General features: G+C 45.9%; 1 protein-coding gene and 1 pseudogene across 6 annotated transcripts in view; one reads left to right on the top strand and one right to left on the bottom strand.

Moving 5' to 3' along the window:
- LOC146425479 (ubiquitin-associated protein 2-like) overlaps positions 1-20,275 on the bottom strand; it is a 147,373-nt gene that overhangs the window by 12,031 nt on the left and 115,067 nt on the right. For 4 of the 6 annotated variants that reach the window (XR_014846495.1, XM_085041574.1, XM_085041571.1 and 1 more), the window contains one exon: positions 6,769-6,847. Coding sequence is in view for 3 of the 6 variants with exons in the window: in XM_085041574.1 (XP_084897700.1) it covers positions 6,769-6,847 (79 nt within the window). In the remaining 3 variants the exon portion in view is untranslated. Of the gene's footprint in view, positions 1-6,768; positions 6,848-7,153; positions 7,236-20,275 lie in introns of those variants that run through there. The other 2 variants (XR_014846496.1, XR_014846497.1) reach the window with 1 other exon arrangement.
- LOC146425481 (interferon-like) lies at positions 11,767-12,463 on the top strand (annotated as a pseudogene).

The following is a 20,275-nucleotide window of genomic DNA, read 5'->3' as shown; positions in this document are numbered from 1 at the left end:
GGAGGTCTGTTCGTGCAGGCCCCACGGTCCGTGTGGGGCTGCCCAGGGAGTCCATCCCCCGGGTTTCCGGGTGGGGTCTGGACTTCCTGGCGGCCCGACGGCCGGCTTGGTGCCGGCGGCAAGGGGCTGCTTTGGCCCCGGGCGGGTGCCGGTTCCCCTGTCGGGTTCTGTGGCAAGTGAGGCCCTGGCGCAGCGTGCCGGCGCTGTGCCGGCAGGCGTGGCCGGCGCGCCCGGCGGCGCGCTGGTGGCGCCGCCGTCTTCCTGCCCCTCCCCCGTCCCGGTCACCGCGCAGTTTCTTGGCGGGGACGCTGCCTCCGGCCGCTCGCCGTCCTTTGTGATGGGGAGTGCTGATTGCAAGCCCTGCTCCGACGACTCGGACGGTGATGAGGAGAGTTTTCTTCCTCCTGGGCGGAGGCTCACGCGGGCGACGAGAAAGAAAGGGCATTGGGCTCTGTCGAACCCCTGGAGACGCCGTAACGGCATGGGGGTTTTTCGCCCGCGTGACCCCCTGCAGTTCTGGGAATTGGTGAAGCAGGGTGCACTGGAGGCAGGGGACTGGGAACTTCTAGAGAAGATTGGATTGCCCAAACAGAGGGAGGGGTGCGAATCTGCTGTGGCAGGTTCGGATGGTGATGGCTTCCCTCAGGGGGACGCTCAGGCTTTTCCAGTGTATGTGCCTGGCCCAGATGCTATGGACACAAGGAACAGCCATTCCGCCATCGCCTGGCGCATGACGAATGACCTGGCGACCAAGGTCGCGACATTCGGGGTGTCTTCTCCGGCAGTGATGCAAGTTCTTAGAATGATAAATAGTGATTTGCTTGCTCCATTTGATATTATGTATCTGGCTCAGGTGCTGTTTCACCCTGTACAATACAGTGCCTTTGAGGACAATTGGAAAGCGCTGGTCGAGGATCAGCTGCGGAAAAATGTGTCTTTGCCTGCCGAGGACCCTAGGCGCATGGTTGGGGTTGATGTCCTCATGGGTAAGGGACCTTTCTCCAACCCCAACGTTCAAGCTGCCTGGGATCCTCGGATCCTGGAGCAAGCCCAACAGCTCGGTATGGGAGCCATTTTGAAAACAATTGAGATGGTTGCCCCACAAACATGGTATACACAGATACGGCAGGGGCAATCTGAACTTTACATGTCGTTTCTTGAGAAGCTGGCAGCAGCCTTGGAAAAGCAGGTTGATGATCCGTCCACGAGACAGATCTTGATGAAACACTTAGCAAGGGACAATGCCAATGACGAATGTAGAAGGATCATCAATGCCCTACCGGGGGATCCTTCTGTGCAGGAGATGATGCGAGCTTGTGCCAGGGTGCAGTCCGAAAATCAGGGAAAAGTCGCCTTGGCTGCATTTTTGTCCTCAGATCAGGGACCCGCTGATCAGGATAAAAAACAGCCCAAATCTGGGAACAAACGGAAACGGGTCAAATCTAAACAGAAAGATAATTCCGGGAAGAAGGGAAATTCAGGGACCGAGACTCCTCAGTGCAAGAGGTGTGGTAGGCCAGGTCACACTTCAGACTACTGCAGGTCACAGTACCATGTAGATGGTCGACCCCTGTCAGGAAACGTGATGAGGGGTGCAAAAAGGGGGATTTGCCCCCCATCACAACAGTTCCCCCAGAACAAGGTGATGGCCCAGGCTTACCCGGTCAATGTGGAGGAGGCACCAAAGGCTCAGCCCGAGTCAATGCCTACACCGCAGCAACAGTCGTCTTAGAATCTGACGATGCCCACAGGGTTCCCTTGGAGGTGGATGGTTCCCTGGATCAGGGGACCAGTGCACTGCTCATGGCAGGGCCTGAGGCCACTAGCCAAGGAATCCTGGTTCTTCCAGAGTTCATAAATGCTGGTTTCAAGGGCCAAATTCACGCTACGGTTTCCACTCCTGATCCTCCTGTCACCATTCCTGCGCACACTCGTCTTGCTCACTTGTTGCCTTGTGAGTCTCCTGTTCCCAGGGTAGACCAGCAAGTTGGCGGAGGTGACAGCACTGAACTGCCAGGACTTCCGCAGGTCTACTGGGCTGCATCTATCTCCAATGAGTCACCACAGATGACATGTACCCTCATGTTGGGGGTTGAGAATTTCTTCCCATTCCTGTCACTAGGCAACAAATCGTCTGATTTTCGGAGCAATCAAACCCTTTTGTAAAAGACAAAGGCTAGGTTTTTGGGCAAGGTAAGGGAGAGCTGCTGGGGAACACTCTCTCTCGTGGTTCGGATGCTGAGGGGAGAGGCTGCTGCCTCCTGGCTTTCCAGCTGCTACCAGAGGAGATCCAACTGTGCCCTGCTTCTCTTCCCTCCTGGCTGGGTGAGCTTTGATTCAACTTTTCTCCTCACGGGGAGGGGCACGTTTCCCCCCCCCCCCCGGGCTGCGTTCCCTCGTGGCTGCTGCCGGGAGAGTCCGGCTGCCTCTGCTGCCTGCCCCCGCCCTCTGCCGCATGAGACCACAGCGTCTGCTGTGACTGTAGAAATTCTCGCTGGCCGGAGAGAGAGAGAGCGCCCGCTCCTGTTGCCCTGTTCCCTCGCTGCCCTGAGCTGTTCCTGCTGCGCTGCGTGTTCCTCAGCCCGTCCGCCATTGCAGTTGCCGGACAGTGACCTGACCCTGCGCCACAGCGCCACCTACAGCCGCTCGGGAGTCATCGCACCTGCCCTGGCCGGCCGGGAGCTCAACAGCGCCCCTGCTGCTTGCAACCGTGATTACACCACACGGGAGAAGACTCAGCAGCTCACGTTATCTGCTGTTTGGTTTTCTGGTTCTAGTTGTGGTTTGCTATTATTGTTATTGTTTGTTTATAGATACTAGTAAAGAACTGATACTCCTTTTTCCCATACCTTTGCCTGAAAGCCCTTGATTTACAAAATTAAATAATTCAGAGGGAGGAGGGGAAGAAAATCACATCCTCTGCTCTAGGGGAAGGTTCAACCTCTCTTGGCAGACACCTGTCTTTCAAAACCAAGACACCTCATCATGCCAAAAGCACGTCCACATCGAGTTTGAGTCCAAGGTTTGATCGATACAGGTGCTGATGCAACGATCCTTTCCGCCGCTTCGTGGCCTCCTACGTGGCCTTTGTGCCCAGTGGGACTGAATATTGCGGGGCTGGGGGGAACAACGCAGAGTCGATTGAGTAAGCGACCTGTGTTGGTGAAGGATCCAGAAGGACACACGGCCTCCATTCGGCCTTATGTCACTCCAGCTCCAGTGAACCTCTGGGGACGGGACGTGTTGGCAGCTTGGGGGGTGCGGATCACAACAAATTTTTTATAGGGGTCACTGTGTGCAAGGGCACACCATATTCCACACTATCTTTATGATGGCTGACCAAAACACCAATATGGGAACCACAGTGGCCCTTGCCGAAAGACAAATTAGTCGCCCTTTGTCAGCTGGTTCAGGAGCAACTGAAACAGGGACACATAGAACCTTCTACCAGTCCCTGGAATACCCCCGTTTTTGTGATTAAGAAAAAATCGGGGAAATGGAGACAGTTGCAAGATCTCCGGAAAGTCAATGCAGTGATGGAAAGTATGGGGAGTTTACAGCCTGGCATGCCTTCACCCACGATGATTCCCACTGAGTGGGAAATTTTGATCGTTGATTTAAAGGATTGTTTTTTTACAATCCCTTTGCACCCCAATGGCAGACCAAAGTTTGCCTTTACTGTGCCTGCAATTAACAATGCGGAGCCTGTAAAGCGGTTTCAATGGAAAGTGTTACCTCAGGGCATGAAAAATAGCCCAACTATCTGTCAATGGTATGTCGCACAGGCCTTATCCGGAATTCGTGAGCAGTTTCCTGAGGCACTCTGCTACCATTATATGGATGATATCCTGGTGGCAGCAGCCACCCAGGATGAGTTGCAGAGGTTACAGCCTCGACTGCTCGATGCCTTGCATTCCTATGGGTTGCAAGTTGCTCCGGAAAAGGTTCAACAACAGCCTCCTTGGAAATATTTGGGAGTCAAAATTTTGGATCGAACCATACAGCATCAAGAGGTGCAGTTCTCAGACACTATTAAGACTTTGAATGATGCCCAAAAATTGCTAGGCATCATCAACGGGTTACGCCCATATTTGGGACTGACCAACGCACAACTTTCCCCACTTTTTAATATTTTAAAGGGGGACTCTGACCTAAACTCACCTCGACAATTGACTCCCGAGGTGCGACAAGTGCTGAACGAAGTGCAGCAAGCTGTTTCCGCTCATCAGGTTTATCGAGTAGATCCCTCTACTGATATCACTGTTTTCATTACTGCTCCAGACCTCCAACCTACGGGTATCATTGGCCAGTGGAACAAACAATGGGATGATCCTTTGCACATCCTGGAATGGGTCTTTTTGCCCCATCAGCCAAAAAAGACAGCACCCACATTGTTCGAATTGATAGCCTGCCTGATAAGTAAATGCCGATATCGGTGTTTACAATTGATGGCGGCTGATCCCGCAACGATTGTTGTCCCAGTACCACGGGACAATTTCGAATGGAGTCTTGCTAATAGCGCTCCTTTGCAAAGTGCACTGCAAAATTTCTCAGGGCAGATTGCTTATCATCTGCCCAGTCACAAATTGCTGCAGCTGGCAAATTCGGTCAATCTCATGTTGCGGCCAAAGAACAGCCGGGTGCCGGTCCATGGACCCACCGTCTTTACGGACGGTTCTGGGAGAACAGGAAAGGCCATTGTTACCTGGAAGGAAGGATCTGAGTGGCAGGTGCTGAAAGGCCACGAGACAGGCTCTGCTCAACTGGTTGAATTGAAGGCAGTTGCCATGGCTTTTCAGCGGTTCTCTCAGGTGCCTTTGAATTTGGTCACCGACTCTGCTTATGTAGCAGACATAACCAAACGTTTGGATTGCTCACTTCTAAAAGAAGTCAATAACGCGACTCTGTTTTCGCTATTGCGAACCCTGTGGAAGGCGATTCAGGCTCGAGTGCATCCATATTATATTCTGCACATTCGAAGCCACACCAATTTACCAGGCTTTTTAACAGAAGGCAATTCCAGGGCTGACATGTTAGCCAACCCTGCATGGGTGGCACCTCAGCTTGACAAAATTGCACAAGCCAAGGCATCGCACAATTTCTTTCATCAGAGTGCACATACTCTGCAGAAGCAGTTTCAATTGATGCCAACTGAGGCTCGTGACATTGTCAGTGCTTGTGCTGACTGCCACGGACTCGCTGTACCTCTGCCATCGGGGGTGAACCCCAGAGGTCTAAAGGCCTTGCAGCTGTGGCAGACAGATGTGACACACATTCCAGAATTTGGCCGAGTCAAGTATGTGCATGTGTCTATTGACACTTTCTCCTCAGCTATGTGGGCGACTGCCCATACTGGAGAAAAAAGTCGTGATGCCATTGCCCATTGGAAATTAGCCTTCTCAGTCCTGGGGGTGCCAGCCACTGTGAAAACCGACAATGGTCCTGCCTACGCCTCACAGAAGACGCGGCAGTTTTTGCACCTATGGGGTGTAGACCATACGTTCGGTATTCCGCATTCTCCTACTGGCCAAGCCATTGTGGAACGCGCTCATGGTACTCTGAAGCGTGTCTTGGAAAGGCAAAGAGGGGGAATGCATGGGGAAACACCACAGAGTCGATTGGAGAAAGCTTTGTACACAATCAGTCATCTTACGGTGCCACCAAACTCGAATAATCCTGTGATTTTGAACCACTTTCTTTCATTGCAGTCATCAGGCGAGTTGCGTTTGCCCCGGGCGAAGGTATGGGTACGGAACCTACTTACTAACACCTGGGAAGGCCCTCATGAGCTTATTGCTTGGGGTCGAGGGTATGCTTGCATCTCCACAGATACTGGGGTACGATGGCTGCCTGCAAAATGCGTCCGCCCTGACCTGCGGCTCCCGAGACAGAACCAGCAACCTCAAAATAACAACCAGAATGCCGAACACCAACCGAGTGATCCTTCTGATGATGACCAAGAAGCTGGTCCATCCACAAGCAGAGACTGAAACTCATTCATGGAGTCAGAAAGCAAGGACTTTGAAAGCATGTTTTGTTGAATTACAGATTTATATGTAGATTTAGTTTTATATATACTTTATCTAGGGTATTGCATGGGGCCTCTTTGACCATCTTAATCAGCATCTGGTTTGGGTTCTGCTCGGTGGCTGGCCACCTCCAGACAGACCCCTTGAGTTTCAACCAGGCTCTGTTTGGTAACTGGCCATTACCAAACAGATCCTTCATGCTGATCCACTGGGGCTCACAAGCAATGCCTTCTGTTCTTAAACAAAAAGGGGGAGCTGTGGCTAGCACAGGTTTTTCCCATGAGAAGTTTTCTTGTGTTTTGTAAAAAAAGATAAAGTTTGGATGTTGTTGGAACAGTGTCCCAGAACTTGGGCAGTGCAGGCCTGGCCAATCAGGCCTGGGGGAAGGCTTCTGACTGACCAATCTGGGTGACTTTTGAGAACTCTATATATGTGATGAAATCAAAACAATAAAGGTCATTCCTTCTTGCCACTGAGAACTGGTGCCTTCATTACTCTGCTAGCTGCTCAACAGCGACACCAAGTCACTAATGAATTAGTGACCAAAACCATGAAAAAAAAAATCAATTAAAAAAAACCTAATCAATGTCAGGGTTGAGAGAAAGATGCTTGCTTTTGTTTGGCTAGTTTGGACTTATGGGTTTAACTACCTACAGAAGGGGAAAACAACTGCTTTTTCAGCAACAGCAGGATGACCAGCACATCTCACTCACCATCCTCATGTTTAAATAACACTCACCTGAGTAGGGGTTGTTAGCAAGGCTTCCATCTCTGCCTGTCAAGGTTGCAGGAGCAGGGAATGTAATTCCATAGTAATCCTTAGAAAAAGACAACATCATTTACTAATAGCTCAAAGGCTGAAACCATAACAGGGCTGGACAATTCTTATGAACCCTTATATGTATTTTTATAATATAACCCTTATATTTCTTATACGTACAAGAAAATTTTAAAAGAAAGAACTAAAGTAAGTTTGGGCAGAAGCTGACCTTATAATTTACAGCATAGCTGAAGATTTACCTGTATCCTCAACTTCAAAATAAACCTATTTTACAGACATTTTTAATATCATTTACAAATACTTAATCTCAATGGTAAATTAAAGGCAACGACTAAACGCTTACCCCTCCCAACCCGCAGCTCTGAGCTGTCATATTCCAGGGAGACTGTGTCTGGAAGAGCAACAGACCATCAGGGGCCAAAGACCTAGGTTCAAGCCAGGACCATAATCACAATGTGGATGTAGTCTAAAGGTTTTAACATGCTCTGTTTTCTAAAAGTAAAAAACATTAGCTAGGAAAACAGCACAAATATTAAAAAAACTGTTGAAAAAGTTACCACCTGATGACTGGAAAATTTACTTAAACTATGTTACAAGAGAACTCAGATCAGTAGTCTCTAAAGTAAGGTACACGAGACAATCCATTGGGGTGCAGGAAGAAAATTTTTTTTATACCAATAATAAATAAAATTTTAAAAAATTAAAAATAGAGCATGAAAAATTTTGTTGCCATCTTTTTTTTATTCCTTTTTAAAATTTTCGTGTATGTTTTGTAACATACATATTAGTACAATAGTATACATATATAATTTATAAATAAAAATATATTGGGAGTGCTTGCAAATTTTTTGCTGATGAGGTGGTGCAATGAAAAAAGGTGGAGACCACTGCCTTAGATCCTTCTACTACAAGAAGGTAAGAAAATCCTCACCCTAGAAAGCTCACACTTTGACAGGACATGCCAGCAAAACCAAAGCAACATTTTGTCTTCATTTTGGGACAAAAAGAGAAAAGTTTGCCCTTCCTTCTCTGGGTGAACTCCACCTGTGAGGCTGGTACTCTACTAAGTGATTTTCCTCCTAATTTTCATGTTTTTTTTCTCACCACCTCCAATCCATCAAGAGTGTCTTGGGTTGCGGTTTGCAAGGTATGTATTCTATCACAACCTACATCACCTTCTGATGAGCTGTTAATGGTCGGTCGTTTGCAACAGCTGCCCAATGCACACTCAGCCTAAAGGGGGGCCATCTCTGCTAATGGGCTATCAAGGACTCCCCAGCATGACTCATAGAATTACATCATCCTATTGTGAAATGCCCCACCCTGAGGGAGGTACCGAACATTCCTACCTGTATGTAATCTGAAGCTTGGGACACCACAATACCACCACTGGACCTCCAGAGACCAACCAGACTTTTCTACAGGATCACCGCTTTGACAAGACCACATCCATCACTCCAACAGGACTGCAACCACTGTTTAATCAGACTGTTACCACCACCCTGACCAACAGGGTATCAGGTTGTATTCTGACCTTGTCGGTTTAAGCCAGTGTTCCTGTACTATTGTCATTATTGTAATTATCCTCTTAAATTGTAGTTCTGACTTGGAATCTCTCGCAAGATATTTGTGTGGAGTTAATTCCTCCCACTGGTTTGCCTTCAAGCCAGTACAAAGAGTTAATGCTTTAACCACTACATATCTGTTTCTACAGTCTTCAACGTTGGAAAAGCATCCTCCTTCATACCCCTCTCTACATATTCCCCAGCACCTTCCACCTTGCTGCATTTCTGTGCATCCCTACCCTGTCTCCTAAACTCAGTCCTCCATCACTGAACATGAAACCATCTGACAAAGATTTAGTATTGCAGGTGTTTTCTTTAACTTGAAACAGTGTCATATTTCATCCTCCTTTCCAGGTAATCCCACCTCAGCAACTCCAGCATGAATCACTTAAAACACAACCACATTCCTATTAAAAGTCTTTGCAGGTTACTCAAAAGCAGCACTCCCATCTCCTTCTGAGGAACATCATAACACAAAAAGCAGATTTAGAAAAGAGATCTGAACAGGATTCAATGAGCATGAACTGGAACTGACACAGTAGCATTTTTTCCTATATAAACCAGAAAAAATATAACCAAATCCACATGACAACAGGATCTAAGGATTGCAATTATTTCCACTGTCCCTCAGGTATGGGATGTGCTAGTTTTAGCTAGGGTAGAGTTAATTTTCTTCACAGTGGCTGGAATGGGGCTGTGTTTTGGATTTGTGCTGAACACAGGGTTGATAATATAGAGATGTTTTTGTTATTGCTGAACTTACACAGAGTCAAGGCCTTTTCTGCTCCTCATTTGGCTACACTGGGGAGGGGGCTGGGGGTGTGTGGGAGGTTGGGAGGGGACACAGCTGGGACAGGTGCCCCCAACTGACCCAAGGGCTGTTCCAGACTATATGACATCATGCTCAGCATATAAATCTTGGGGAAGAAGGAGAGAGACATTTGGAATGATGGTGTTTGTCTGCCCAAGTCCCTATTTACACATGATGGAGCCCTGCTTTTCTGGAGGTGGCTGAACACTTGCCTGTCCATGGGAAGCAGTGAATTAATTCCTTGTTTTGCTTTGCTTGTGTGCACAGCTTTTACTTTCCCTATTAAACTGTCTGCATCTCAACCCACAAGTTTTCAAGGTTTTACTCTTCTGATTCTCTCCCTGATCCCTCTGGTGGGGGAGTGAGGGAGTGGCTGCTTTGGGCTTGGTGTCTGGCTGGTGTTAAACCTCGACAGGAAAACCACATCAAACACTGAATATCCCTATCCCACACACTTGCACATACACACATTAAAAAAAAAAATTAGAAAATGCAAGTGCAAACCAGTTATCTTTACATTTCATGCCTGCCCATAGGATAACATCAGAAGAGATACTCCACTCTTCAAACAACATGGGTATTTCCTGACCTACAGAAGGCATGCAGGAGAAGGTGCCTAAAATTATAACTGAAGTATCAGGAATAGACTCAAAATGCAAGACAGAAAAGGACTGAAAAACAATAAGTGATCTGATGTAATAAATGCAAATTCCACCAAGCAGCACGCAAGGTACCACACACACCAGCTAGGGCATTTATAAGATCTCTACTACACAGGCAGCCTGCAACAGACTAACAGAAAAGATAGCACATCCCAATGCAATACACACCAAAATTAAAAAAAAAAAAAACAAACCCCAAACAAAAGAAACAAAAAACCCAAAACACAACACAGTGAGAATTTACAGCATGAACATAGGCATTAAGAAATTGAATTAAATTTTAAAAGACATACATACACCCCTCCCCCAACTCAGCAGCCACCAGTACCTCTCACTAATGGAAGCTTCCCAGGAAGCAGTGACAACTTGCACTTGGGACTCTGCCCACTTTCACTTTCCACATGTAAACAGATCAGCATGTCAAAGACAAATATTTCCACCAGTTCCTGCCTCCCATACATCTAATGTTGACTAATTTCTACAACAAATTCAAAACACAATAAAAATACTCCAAAATCTAGAAACCACAACCATTGTATGAATAGTTGATGAAAAAACCTTCACAACATTTATGCATTTATTTATAAACACACTGAGAAAAAACTGGGGGGGAATGACAGATGACCCCAAAAGCATTCTTCAAGATATTTGCAGAGAGAGAGGAAACACTCTTCCACCAGCAAGGCTGCAGATGCTATAGGGAAAGGTGGGGGAAAAATAGATCAACAAACTAAAAATGTTTGTAAATAAGAAATAAAAGAAATCATACATTAACTCATATGTACAAATAATAAGAGAACATGAAATAAGAAAAATAGATGTTGGTTGACAGACAAACTTGAAAATAAAACTAAGCAAGACCACTCACAAAAAAAAAAAAAAACCAAAAAGGAAACCCTGAAATGCATCCCCAGTACAGCTACCCCAAAAGCCTCTGCCACCATGCTTTCATCACTCACTGAACCATAAGAACACAGTGTAGAAAACTGCCAGGCTTGCTGTGTCAAAATGTGGAGAACTGATTAGACTAGTTGAGCAAGAACGTGAGCTGAGCCACTTGCTTTTCTTGCACCTGGCTTGAGCAAGGGCATGCTTATCTTAACAACTAAATGATGTCTGGGGTGAAGTGAAGGCCTCAGTTAGATGTCTCAATGAAGCTAGTAAAACAACCACAGAAGCCTCACAGAAGAGCACCCATGCCTCTCTACCAGACATTAGCCTCATACTCTCTTATCCACACATAACAAGTCTTGTTAGAAGTTTATAAAATATGACCTAGTCTCACCTCCTCAATATTATAAATCTGGTCCTTTGCAAACACTTGGTGTAGAGGAGAAACACCTCCTTAAGAGGAGACACTTCACTGATTGCTGGGCAGATTGACCGGTCTGACTCATTCTCTCTTAGCAGGGATGCCTCTTTCAGAAAGAAATTGCATTTAGCAGATGATACCCGGGTGAAAATAAGCTTAATTAAATGTGAAGTTAATCTTAGTGAACTGTGAATTCTTAGCTTAATTAATCATTGGCTAGCCTTAGGCTATTTAGTGTTAACACAGCAAAAGCATTTATCAATGGCAATTCTGAATCTGTTATATCTGTTGCCTCAATAAACTATCTGCATTGGACTTTGTGAAACTGTCTCAGTGAAAGTCCTTGAAAAGGCTCTGTCAGGCAAAAGTCAAACCCATACTCTTAATGGGACACACAGGAGCCAGGCTTTCCCCACACTCCGACAGCAGCCCAAAGGAGAAAGTAAACAGAAAGCAAAACTGAAAATGTAAACAGAAATGCTGTCTAGATGATGATTAAAGGAAAGCCACAGAACCACATAAAGTTGGCTGCCCAGAAGCAACCCAAGCACAGCGTTCACCCTCACCCACCACCAAGCCTGATCAGGCTCCTGCCCAGCATCACCCATGCAGCACTCACAGCCCTGCCTGCAGCATGGTGCCTTGGCGCTCCTACTTCTCCTGTTGGCTTTTGCCACAGCCCTTGCTTGCCACCACCTGCATCCCTGTGACGTCACCTTCTCCTGGGACAGCTCCCAGCCCACCACAGCCCTGCCACCACCAGCATGTGCCATTTGCCTTCGACATCCTCCTCCAAATCAACCACCCACACCAAGCTGTCGCCACTGCCTTCCACATCCTCCAGCACCTCTTTTACATCCTCAGCAGTCCCAGCACTCCCCAACACTGGGATGCCCAGGCATGGCAGGACCTCCTCAACAACCTCCAGCATTACATCCACCACCTGGAGCAATGCATGCCAGCCAATGGCATGCTCTTTGAAGGCCAAGAGCCTCACAACCTGCCGTTCAGTATCAACAAATACTTCAGGCTCATCCGGGACTTCATCTGCACCCACAACAACAGCACCTGCCTCTGGGACCATGTCCAATTCAAAACTTGCATCTGCTTTGAATGTGTGGACATTCATGGCAGTCAACCAGCTCCTGTCCCCCACCAAACACATCCACATCAAATGCCCATCTCCAACCAACATCAGCAGCCGCAGATTGAGTGGAGGCAAAAGCAGCAAGGGCTGGGATTGCTCAGCACTGCTCATATCTTTTCCAGTCAGGAGCCTGTGCCAACAGGGAAACAGGCATGACTATGGTGAGGCTGGGGCCAGGCTGCGACACAGCCCATGCACTGGAGAAAATTGCTGTGCTGTATGGAGAAGGTCATCATACATGTACCTGACAGGCAAAGACAGGGTCTCCACAGGCAAGAAGGGATGAGCCTCCCCCCTGCAGCCCATCCCATTGATGTCTCCTGCCCTGGTTGAAGGCTCCAGACAGCAGGCCACTCTCAGGGACCCACCATAGACCTCCAAGTCCACAGGCATCTCCCACTGATGCTGAACTCTCAAGCACTGAGAAAGAAGTGGTCAAATAGAAAACCCAAATCTATTTGCATTTCAACCATCCTTGTTTCTTTGAGCTTTTGCCCCCTTTCACCAGCACGGGCGCCTGTCCAGGGCTGAAGGCTGAACTCTTAATTCAAATTCAAATTGTAGGTAACAGCTCTGGCCTGATGGCTTATCAGCTAAGATGTACAAGCATGCATTTGAAACCAGCACAGAAACCGCTGAATCATCCCATGAAGGACCTTCACCCTGGAGGGGTCTTTGGGGGTCTCCAAAGACAACCATGACATACAGAGAATGCATGGTGCACATGCTAATGATATTAATGACTTCCGAGAAATGATTTGTGTAACTACTCCTATCCTGGGGAATGTAATGAATATTCATGAATTTTACCTATAACACTGTGTCTTTGGGGGTACTGAGGTGTGTGTTTGGTGGAAACAATTCCCACACATCTGGTGCACCGAATAAAGCAAATACCCACTTCTCTGACTTGGTCTCTGAAGTGTCTCTGGGCTTGATTGGGGCAAATCAAACTGGCACCCCAGATGGGACCCTAACTCTGCTCGGCTGCCGGATCCAGGGGTAAGCAGACCTACCAGTCGCGACCCTGAATTTTCAGGGGGAGCTCAGCTGTCCTTTGGCTCATGGCGGGGGTAGACCAAGGACCATCTGCACCAAATTAAGGTATTTGCTACTTTTAGAATAAATGCCTGCAGGTCCGGAGTACTAGTCCCCAAGGGTGGGTTGAGACTGGGTCTCCCAAAATTAGTCCCGGGCAAGGGGTTGGACCCCCGGGGTTGGACCCCACTATAGTGAAAGGTACCTTTAAGGGGTTGGACCCCACTGTATTACACCATCATACTGTGATTTTTGTTCTGTCTCTCATTATTTTGTTACTGTGTTACTGTGTCATTATTTTGTTACTGTGTGAGAGTGAATGAATGAGACATGTCTCCGACATGAAGCGATAGTGGAGCTCTATCTGCGTTTCCGTTCTCTGGTGACAGAAACGGCCAGAGAAAAGCAAAGCGAGTGGTAAAGAGTGAATGAGTATAAATCATATATAAACCGTTGGTTTGGAGTATCTGGAGGGGGGCAGATTCTATTATTGGAGGGGAAAGACTGAATTGAGAACACCCAGACCCCCTACACCTTTCTAATACAGCTCCATGTGATTTCCTTTTGAAATCCTGTGTTTAGTGTGGAAACTGGACTTTTGTGTGCTTGTAATTGAAGGAACAGAATAAGGGGAGAAGTGGCAGAGAGTAGCATGACTTTGTGGCTGGTTCCCTGGATCTGAGGGGTTTTGAGAGGAAAAGTCAGAGGAGACGTGCAGAAAAGTATGCGTGGAAGGAAGAGGAGAGGGAGAATAGACAATAGGAGGCAATGGGATCATCAGAAAGCAAGGAAATACCCCAAAAAAGTCCCTTGGGATGTGTATTAGCACATTGGAAACAACAAGGAGGGTTCTCTGGAGGGACTATGAAAAAGAGCACCCTAATTAAATATTGTAACCAGTGGTGGCCACTGTACAAATTAGATGATGGTGAAAAGTGGCCAGAAAATGGGACATTAAACTATAACACCCTACTACAACTAATGTTATTTTTAAGGAGGGCAAACAAATGGGATGAGACCTCTTATGCTGATTGCTTTTCCACTTTAAGACGTAAACCAGAATGGCAGAAACGATGTGGTATTAATTTAGCACCTCAGGACTCGATCGTCCTTTTTTTGGAAAAAGAGGCAAAAGGGAAAAGCCGCATGATAAGGTGCTGTTCGTCTTGCAGCATAGGACAGCGATGTTTAAAGCTCAAAGCTGAGAGAGACCAGGATCCCTTAGAAACACAGGAGTTGATGAACTGCAATAGTGACACCCTAACATCAAGGGCAACATCCCCCAGGTCCTCAACATCCCTGGAGGACACTGAGGATGAAGGGACAAGTGAAGCTAGCTCAGGAATATCATCCAGAACTAGAAGCAAGGCCCTTGTAGAAGAGAAACTGATAACACCACTCAGACAAGTGGTAGGGCCAGACGGGGGAATAACAAAAGTTAAAACACCATTTACAGCTTTGGATTTAGATACCTGGAGGGAGGCAGCCAGACTGTATAGAGAAGACCCTGAAAAGATAGCAAAGAGGTTTGAATTAATTGTTAGAAATCAAGATATTGATTGGGAGGACATAGATTTAATGCTATCAGAATTAACTGAAACAGAAAAGGCAGCAGTAGTATCTGCAGCAAGAACACATGTGCAGGGACAGATAGCTACTGGAATATTACATGAGAATGTAGATAACATCTTTCCTATTTAAAATCCGCAGTGGGATGCGAACGATATGCAAATGTATCCATTTTTGGTTAGATACAGGAAATTAGTACATTGGGGACTGCTAAATGCCATTCCTAAAACCATCAATTGGTCCTTATTATTCAATATTCACCAGGAAATCACTGAGTCCCCAGGCTCATTTATAGAAAGACTGAGAAATAATATGAGAAAACACACTACACTGGACCCAGCCTCTGAAGCCGGGCAACAACAGTTAATATCTTTATTGATGGGTCAGTCAGCACCAGATATACGCAGAAAGTTGCAAAAGATTAAGGGACCAGATAGCCGGGACTTAGAGAAACACTTAGCAGAAGCATGGGAAGTATATAAGAACAGAACACAGGCTGTCGTGGTCGCAGTGGCACAGGCTGAGGAACCGAGCACCCCCAGGGGTGGCAGAAGGCCCCCACCTAGGGGGCAAAGATGGCAACGCCCAGGCCGTGACCAGTGCCTGTCCTGTGGGGGGTTCGGGCATTGGAAGCGGTATTGTCCTAACCGTGCCACAATTGTGCAGATGCAATCATCAGCACCGCCAGAACCAGTGATTGCAGCACAGTTGCATACAGATTGACGGGGACCGGCAGGTCCCTCCCTAGCAGACCCGCTGGTTAAAATTAAGTGAGGGGAATGGGAGGTGGAGTTTTTGGTGGATACTGGAGCCACATTCTCAGTCCTGAATCAAACTTTGAGTCCTATAAGCAGTGATTACATCCAAGTTATTGGGGCCACGGGAAAAAGTGAAAATGCCTACTTTTTGAGACCTTTAAAATTTACACTAGGCAAGAAAATGGGAATACACCAATTTTTATATCTTCCAAATTCACCAAAACCCCTATTAGGCAGAGATCTACTAACCTGGTTAGAAGCAAAAATAGAATTCACAGAACAAGGAATGAGACTACAGGTCCCTGACGAAAAATTAATTATGGCTTTAAGCCTAGCAAATATCCCTGAAAAAGAAGAAATACCCATAGATAGTGAAATAACAGATCAAGTGTTCCCCTTGGTATGGGATGTCAAAATTCCAGGAAGATCAAAACAGGCTTCCCCAGTGGTTATTGAACTGCTGGAAGGAGTGCAGCCAGTATCAGTAAAACAATATCCACTAAGGCATGAAGCACAGGCAGGAATAGAACCAATAATTGCTAAATTTATTGATCAAGGATTGTTGAGAGAATGTAGGTCTGCCTACAATACCCCAATTCTACCAGTGCAAAAGACAAACAGAAGTTACAGATTAGTTCAGGACCTGAGGGCAATAAATGCAATAACAAAAACACTACATCCTGTAGTGTCTAACCCTTACACCTTGCTTACAAAATTGCAAAGTGACTGGGTGTGGTTTTCAGTTTTAGATTTAAAAGATGCTTTCTTTTGTCTGCCATTAGCTGAAAGCAGTCAGGAAATTTTTGCATTTGAGTGGGAAAACCCCAAAACAGGGAGAAAAAGCCAACTTACATGGACTGTATTGCCACAAGGATTCAAAAATAGCCCCACGATATTTGGAGATCAATTAGCTAAAGAACTGGAAGGCTGGACGCCGCCCCTTGGGGAAGGTACACTTCTGCAGTATGTTGATGACCTATTAATAGCAACAAGGACTTGTGAAGACTGCAAGAATTGTACTGTAAGCCTTTTAAATTTTCTGGGACTAAGTGGATATAGGGTCTCTCCTGAGAAGGCTCAGTTGGTCCTCCAGAAAGTTACATATCTGGGATATGAATTGGCGGGAGGAGAGGGAGCCTTGGAAAACAACAGGAAGGAGGCAATCTGTCAAATGCCCCAACCAACTACAATCAAAGAACTGAAAAATGGAAATGACAGGATGGTGTAGGTTGTGGATCCCTCGTTATGGATTGAATGTGAAACCCCTGTACCTGTTCCTAAAGGAAACCAAGGGGACCTACCTATGCTGGACACCAGAAACTAATAATGCATTTGTAACTCTGAAACGTGAGCTAATGCAAGCCTCAGCATTGGGTATACCAGATATCACTAAACCTTTTCTGTTGTTCTCACATGAGAGGCAAGGACTGGCGTTGGGACTTTTGGCACAGAAGCTGGGACCCTACAAAAAGCCAGTGGCTTATTTCTCCAAGCAACTGGATGTGGTAAGCCGAGGATGGCCCGCCTGCCTGCGTGCAGTGGCTGCTGTGATCCTGAACATAGAAGAAGCCCGCAAGTTCACAATGGGCCAGAAGATAACTGTTTTTGTCTCTCATACAGTGTCAGCAGTGCTCACGCAGAAGGGAAATCACTGGTTAAACCCATCTCGCTTTCTCAAATATCAAGCTGTCCTAGCAGAATCAGAGGATGTGAGTATCCAGGTAACCAACATCTTAAATCCAGCAGCTTACCTCCAGGGCAGAGCTACCGAAGAACCTGTACAACATGACTGCATTGAAACCATGGAGGCAGTTTGTGGCTAGCACAGGTCTTTCCCATGAGAAATCCTTTTGTGTTTTATAAATAAAGATAAGGTTTGGATGTTATTAATAACAGTGTCCCAAGACTTGGACAGTGCAGACCTGGCCAATCAGGCCTAGGGGGAGGTTTTTGACTGACCAATCTGGGTGACTTTTGAAAACTCTATATATATGATGAAATCAAAACAATGAAGGCTTTTTCCTTCTTGCCACTGAGAACTGACTTCCTTACTCTGCTAGCTGCTCAACAGTGACAGCAGTTTACTCCAGCCGCCCAGACCTGAAGGACTCTCCACTGGAAGATGCAGAAAACTGGTTCACTGATGGAAGCAGTTATGTCAGAAATGGTAAGCGCCTTGCTGGGTATGCAGTTACAACCACAGATGCTGTCATTGAAGCAAAACCATTACCTGTGGGGACATCTGCTCAAAAGGCTGAGATAATAGCTCTAACTTGAGCCTTGGCACTAGCCAAAGGAAAGCCTGTCAACATTTGGACTGATTCAAGGTATGCTTTTGGGGTAGTACATGCTCACGGGGCTATCTGGAAGGAGAGGGGTTTATTAACCTCACAGAAGAAAGAAGTCAAGCATGCTACTGAAATCTTACAATTGCTAGAAGCAGTACTGAAACCTTTAAAAGTGGCTATAATGCACTGTAAAGGGCACTCCCAGGGGAACACCATCCCTGAACTGGGAAATGCTATGGCAGACAAAACAGCAAAGGCAGTGGCTGGTGGGGTTCAAATACAAGCCCTAGCTCTAATACCTTCTAGCATCCTTATGGGTGAGAAACCCCCACCATATGACACTGATGATTTGAATTGGATACAAAAAGAGAAAGGACAAATAGGAACAGATGGGTGGGCTAGAATAAAAGATCTCCTGGTCATACCCAGAAAACTGTTAAAGTTATTTATCCAAAGCGAACATTCCAAAACACATTGGGGAGTTAATGCTTTACATAACCATTTAAAGATCAAAGTGATAGCATCAAAATTAAAGGAGACAATCGAGGACATAACTTCCACTTGTGAAATCTGTCTTAAAAACCACCCTAATACCACTGTTAGGCAAAACACTGGAACAATCCTCAAAGGAGCCTTACCAGGGGACGTGTGGCAAATTGACTTTTCTGAATTACCTAGGAAGGGGGGATACAAGTACCTTTTAGCCCTCACAGACACTTTCTCAGGTTGGCCAGAAGCCTTCCCTCGTAGAACAAATAAAGCTAGAGAAGTTGTTAAAGCCTTAGTACAAGAAATAATTCCATGATTTGGGGTACCCAGAGAAATTAATTCTGATAGGGGATCACACTTTGTAGCTCAGGTGGTTCAGGGAGTAAATAATCTACTAGGCATACGCTGGCAACTACATACACCATACAGGCCACAGGCAAATGGACAAGTCGAAAAGATGAATCACTTAATAAAGCAACAATTAGCCAAAATTTGTCAAGAAACCAACTTATATTGGTATCAGGCTCTGCCCATGGCTTTGCTGAGAATTAGGGTAAAACCACAGCTCAAGGAAAAACTGAGTCCCTTTGAAATTTTGTATGGAAGGCCCTATGGAACAAATGTGATTCACAATGACAGTGTGGCTCTGGTAGGGCAAAGCTATTTAATAGATTATGTAAAACATTTAGGTCAAAAATTACAATCAATATGCACTACTGTTGTTAATTGTAAACCCCCACCACCTGATAAACCCTTTCATAATGTGAATCCCGGGGACTGGGTTTATGTTAAGTCTCTTTCAGGAAATCCACTCCAGGAAAAGTGGGAAGGACCTTATCAAACGTTGCTGGTGACTCATACAGCAATTAAAGTACAGGGAAAATCGACTTGGATCCATTATACCAGGACCAAACTTGCACCAAGACCAGAGTGGGAGACAAGAAGAACAGGACCTCTGTACCTTCAAATACGAAAAATCAATACAACATGATCTGGACCATGCTAGTGACACTGGTAATTGGGGCAGGTGCATGGGACCAAAATGCATACCTTTGATTAATGGACAGTTATAAATACAAGCTGCTGCAGTTACAAAACGCGAACATTGCATCAGATCACTTTAGATGACACTTCTTGAGGATTTAAAGAGGTATGGGACAAACTTATAGCATGGTTACCCAACTTAACCTAGCTTAAACAATTGTTTGTAATAGTTATTTGTATTGTTGCATTGTTACTTACTGTTTGTATTAGTAGTTATTGTTGTATGATATTATGTACTTGGAATTGCGATGCTTATGCTCAATGGCAAAAGTACAAACTTAGATATAAAATAGAGAAAGGTATTTACTTTCATGACATACAAGATTTGTAAAGAATTACAAATTACAAAAAGAAAAGGGGGGATTGAGAAAGAAGTGGTCAAATAGAAAACCCAAATCTATTTGCACTTCAACCATTCTTGTTTCTTTGAGCTTTTAGCCCTTCCACCAGCACGGCACCCATCAGTTCTGGCCTTGTGGATTTCCTTAATCTTATCAAGATAAAAGGGGGCAAAAGGAATCCTTTTGCCATTGAGCACAGGAAATCACTAATAATATTAATGACTTATGAGAAGTAATTTGTATAACCCCTCCTATCCTGGGGAATGTAATGAATATTCATGAATTTTACCTATAACTGTGTCTTTGGGGTACTGAGGTGTGTGTGTTTGGTGGAAACAATTCCCCACACATCCGGTGCACCGAATAAAGCAAATACCCACTTCTCTGACTTGGTCTCTGAAGTGTCTCTGAGCTCGATTGGGGCAAATCAGCATGATGCAA

Source organism: Lichenostomus cassidix, chromosome W, assembly GCF_008360975.1.
Source record: "Lichenostomus cassidix isolate B80296 chromosome W, HeHo_3.0, whole genome shotgun sequence".
Classification (NCBI taxonomy): domain Eukaryota; kingdom Metazoa; phylum Chordata; class Aves; order Passeriformes; family Meliphagidae; genus Lichenostomus; species Lichenostomus cassidix.
The sequence above is the reverse complement of the archived record's forward strand: the minus strand, read 5'-3'. Positions and strand labels throughout refer to the sequence as shown.